This window comes from Saccharomyces eubayanus, chromosome XVI (genome assembly GCF_001298625.1).
Source record: "Saccharomyces eubayanus strain FM1318 chromosome XVI, whole genome shotgun sequence".
Taxonomy (NCBI): domain Eukaryota; kingdom Fungi; phylum Ascomycota; class Saccharomycetes; order Saccharomycetales; family Saccharomycetaceae; genus Saccharomyces; species Saccharomyces eubayanus.
In genome coordinates this window covers 534,356-539,576 of record NC_030975.1, presented here as the reverse complement: position 1 = coordinate 539,576, position 5,221 = coordinate 534,356, and the positions used below count along the sequence as shown (strand labels likewise).

The 5,221-nt window shown below is 38.3% G+C and overlaps 1 protein-coding gene across 1 annotated transcript; it reads left to right on the top strand.

Annotated features, from left to right (window-relative positions):
• Positions 1 to 1,680: 1,680 nt before the first annotated feature.
• Positions 1,681 to 5,166, top strand: DI49_5458 (uncharacterized protein; the record flags this gene model as incomplete). Its single annotated transcript, XM_018368446.1, has 1 exon — positions 1,681 to 5,166. The coding sequence occupies one exon, from the start codon at positions 1,681 to 1,683 to the stop codon at positions 5,164 to 5,166; it is 3,486 nt and encodes a 1,161-aa protein (XP_018219026.1).
• Positions 5,167 to 5,221: the final 55 nt, after the last annotated feature.

Genomic DNA, 5,221 nt, shown 5'->3' with positions numbered 1-5,221 from the left:
CATCGGCAACACCTGATACATCAGCTGTGCCAGGGAATCACCATCATGCGTCTCCTCATTTTACTCCAGTGCCATTCCCACATTACGGGCCGTACTCGCAGTATTACATGATGCCTCCCAATCACGCCACTGCCTCAGGCTGGCAATATTATGGACACCCATCTATGATGCCGTATCCACCTTATCCGACACCGTCTGTGTACTTTCCATCAGACGCCCCAACACTATTACCACATTCTCCATCATCATTRCGCTCACCTTTGAGYGAAAAGTCACCTGAGTCTGGCAAAACGTCGAAGCAGCGTCATACGATGACTTCTGATAAGCCATCGATCTATGACAACGTCAGACCACCACCGATTTTAACTTCAAAAAACGACTTCCAAAATTGGGTAAAGTTCTACATCAAGTTCTTACAAAATTCCAATCTCGGTGATATTCTTCCGACTGAAAACGGCAAAGCCGCACGTCAAATGACGTATCAAGAACATACCTTTATGCACAACACTTTYCAAATGTTTGCTCCTTATCAATTCTTACCAACTTGGGTTAAAGATATTTTGACAACAGACTACACAGACATATTGAAGATTCTTTCTAAAAGTATTGAAAAATCAAAAGACGAAAACCAAGATCTACATGATTTGAATGCCATTACTAATCTGAAATATGACGGMAGTATACCCGCAGACCAATTCGAAAGCATTGTTACAAATCTTATTGAAMGACTCAACAAGAACGGCCATAACATTACCGAAAAATTAGGCTGTGCYCTCATCAGACAAGGACTTTCTGGCAAGTATGAATCTTTACGTTTCGGACATCGATACCAAAGAAACATGACTATTGCTGAGCTATTACTCGATATCGAAGACATTTACATAGCACAACAGGAATTGAAAATCAGTAGGCATAATGCTCCGAGACCTTATAGTGATAATAAAAACACTACTCGTACTTATCCAACTTCAAATGATGCTAGAGTTGTAACTCGCAATTCTAAGACAACAAAYCAAAAATCTAGGACAGCCAGAGTTCATAACGTTGTTACAACCAATTCCTTMAGAGATCATAGTTCGAACAYCRAACCAACATATGATAATTCTTCTAGAATTAATGACGYCTCCTTTGAGACATCAAAAGATCAACAGATTTAYTTAAATAATAATCCYGACCTTGACCTTAGGCCGAACTCGTACTAAAYACAAGGCGAACAATRTCGATAGCTCGGATGATGAACTACCSGGTCATTTTCTTGTAGATTCGGGAGCATCCCAGACACTCATCAGAACGATAAATTATCTCCATTCTGCGTCACCGAACACTTCTGTCAGCTTGGTTGATGCCCAACAAGGCAAAATTCCAATCAACGCGATCGGCGATCTTCATTTTAAATTTCAAAATAACGTCCAAATATCCATCACTGCCTTGCACACTCCAAACATYGCTTATGACCTTCTAAGTTTAACCGAATTAGCTAGTCAAAATATTACCGCTAAYTTCTCKAATAACACGTTACAGCGATCTGATGGTACAATACTTGCCCCCATTGTMAAGCATGGGGACTTCTACTGGATATCTAAAGATTTCTTGGTACCTTCAAACCTTCCGACAAAGACCATTAATAACGTAGATAACAATAAGTCTGCACAAAAATACCCATATCCGCTGATCCATAGAATGCTTGGTCATGCCAATGCTCGAACAATTCGACACTCGCTCAAGCACAATTCGATCACATATATAARGGAATCGGATGTGGACTGGTCCAATGCTACTACTTACCAATGTCCCGATTGTTTAATTGGYAAGAGCACCAAACACAAACATMTCAAAGGATCACGTTTAAAGTACCAAGAAGCATATGAACCATTCCAGTACTTACATACTGATATATTTGGCCCTATCCACCATTTACCAAAAAGTGCACCTTCCTATTTCATCTCATTCACTGATGAAGCGACCAAATTTCAATGGGTGTATCCGCTACACGACCGTCGTGAAGATTCCATTCTCAGTGTSTTCACTACAATACTGGCTTTCATAAACAACCARTTCAATGCCAAAGTTTTAGTTGTTCAGATGGATCGTGGTTCCGAATACACTAACAAAACCCTTCACAATTTCTTTATGGAACGTGGTATTACTCCATGTTATACAACCACAGCAGATTCAAGAGCTCATGGTGTAGCTGAACGACTAAATCGCACTTTATTAAACGATTGTCGAACACATCTGCAATGCAGTGGTTTACCAAATCATTTGTGGTTCTCCGCAGTTGAATTTTCGACTATTATCAGAAACTCTTTAATCTCTCCAAAAAACACAAAATCTGCACGTCAACATGCTGGWTTAGCAGGACTTGACATTAGTACGTTACTACCRTTTGGYCARCCTGTCATTGTCAATGACCACAACCCTGAATCGAAGGTCCATCCTCGGGGTATTCCTGGCTACGCTCTACATCCATCTCGGAATTCCTATGGATACATTATATATATTCCATCATTAAGAAAGACCGTGGATACTACAAATTACGTCATATTGCATGGTAAACAATCTAGACTAGACCAATTCGATTATGATACACTTACCTATGATGAAGATATTGATCGCTTAACTGCTCCTYATAAATCGTTCATTGAACCAGATGAGACAGAGCAGCCTTACGATCGAAATATTRAATCTGATTATGACCTTCAATCTGATATCGAACTGAATCCTGATCATCACAAGGAAATCGTTCCAGTAGTTAATACTGATTCCTCAATCTCTCCAGTCCAGCCCAMTCAGATTGAGCCGGTAGCCAYTCCAACTAATCGTGCACCCAAAGAAGTTGACCCTAACATATCTGAGTCTAAYCTTCTTCCAGCCCAGAAACGYCCRCGTACACCCCATAAATCAAACAGCGACAGTACTGAGTCGGGTGGTATTACTAACCCAGAAAATTCATCCTTAAGTTCAACACCCGCTCTAACTTCTGATCCTGAATCGTCTCACATGCATCATACTAATGATCATGACGACACGACTGCGTTAAATACCCACTMCAATACTRCTCCTGAYCATAGYGATRACGAGACTCCCACTTCGGGTGGTATAAGTAAAAACCCTACATCAGAAAACAGTGACCATGGTGACAATGAAATAGACGTAAAYGRTCTAGATAAYARTCAACCCCTAATCAATGAGCCTCAGTCAGAGAATGACTTAGCCAGTCATCCTATTTCTACTACAGCACCTACCATCACTCACGATTCTCCTATAGCAGAATCCCTAATTGCCGATCTTCCACTTCCTGAYCTATTCAACGAACAGCCCCATGACCGTACTACTTCTCTCAAAGGAATCCCACCTATCCTCTCACATCATAATAATTCCAGTTTGGGTGGTATGGATGATTCTAATATTTCTTCTATTAACAAGAGTAAAAAAAGACCATTAGAAGATAATGAAACTGAAATTAAAATGTCACGAGATACATGGAACGAAAAGAATATGCGTAGTCTAGAACCACCAAGRTCAAAGAAACGTATACACCTAATTGCTGCTATAAAAAGCGTTAAATCAGTTAAACCAATGCGAACGACCTTAAGATATGATGAGGCAATTACATATAATAACAATAACGAAGAAAAGGTAAAATATACTAAAGCATATCACAAAGAAGTTAACCAACTAATGAARATGAACACTTGGGATACAGATAAGTATTATGATAAAAATCAAATAGACCCCAAAAAGGTAATAAGTTCAATGTTTATATTTAATAAGAAACGTGATGGCACTCATAAAGCTAGATTTGTTGCAAGAGGTGATATCCAGCATCCTGACACATATGATTCYGGCATGCAGTCCAAYACTGTACACCATTATGCATTRATGACATCTCTRTCACTYGCGTTGGATAACGACTACTATGTCACACAATTAGACATATCGTCCGCCTAYTTATATGCAGACATCAARGAGGAACTATACATAAAACCTCCACCACATTTAGGAATAAATAATAARCTACTACGCCTGAGAAAATCACTCTATGGTCTAAAACAAAGTGGTGCAAACTGGTATGAAACTATTAAGTCATATTTAATAAATCAATGTGGTATGAAAGAAGTACGTGGATGGTCGTGYGTGTTCAAAAATAGCCAAGTTACGATCTGCTTATTYGTAGATGACATGATATTATTTAGCAAAGACTTGAGCGAAAATAAGAAAGTTATAGCAAATCTTAAACGACAATATGACACTAAAATCATAAACCTAGGAGAAGGCGAAAGTGAGATTCAATACGATATCCTTGGCCTAGAAATCAAATACCAGAGAGGTAAATACATGAAATTAGGTATGGAAAATTCTTTAACGGATAAGTTACCTAAAGTRAATGTGCCCTTAAATCCAAAAGGTAAGAAAATTAGTGCACCAGGTCAACCAGGACTCTATATAAATCAAGAAGARCTGGAACTAGACGAAGATGACTACAATTCAAAAGTACACGAAATGCAAATGTTAATAGGACTAGCATCGTATGTCGGATACAAGTTTAGATTTRACCTACTGTACTACATTAACACACTTGCACAACACATACTATTCCCATCTAAACAAGTATTAGATATGACATATGAGTTAATCCAATACMTATGGGATACTAGAGATAAACAACTTATATGGCACAAAAGCAAGCCTAAGAAGCGAGAAAACAAATTGGTGACAATAAGCGATGCCTCATACGGCAATCAACCATATTATAGATCCCAGATTGGTAACATAGTATTACTCAATGGGAAAGTAATTGGAGGAAAATCAACAAAAGCTTCCTTAACATGTACTTCAACCACRGAAGCCGAAATACATGCAGTTAGTGAAGCTATACCACTGTTAAACAACCTAAGTTACCTAGTTCAGGAACTCGATAAGAAGCCGGTTATCAAAGGCTTATTTACTGATAGTAGATCTACGATCAGTATCATAATATCTAAAAATGAAGAGAAATTTAGAAACAGATTCTTCGGTACTAAGGCAATGAGACTCAGAGATGAAGTRTCAGGTAACAACTTGAACGTACACTACATCGAAACCAAGAGAAATATTGCTGATGTAATGACAAAACCTCTTCCAATAAAATCATTCAAATTATTAACCAACAAATGGATTCATTAGATCTATTACATTATGGGTGGTATGTTGGAACAAGATTCAACTATTGTCCATCTAT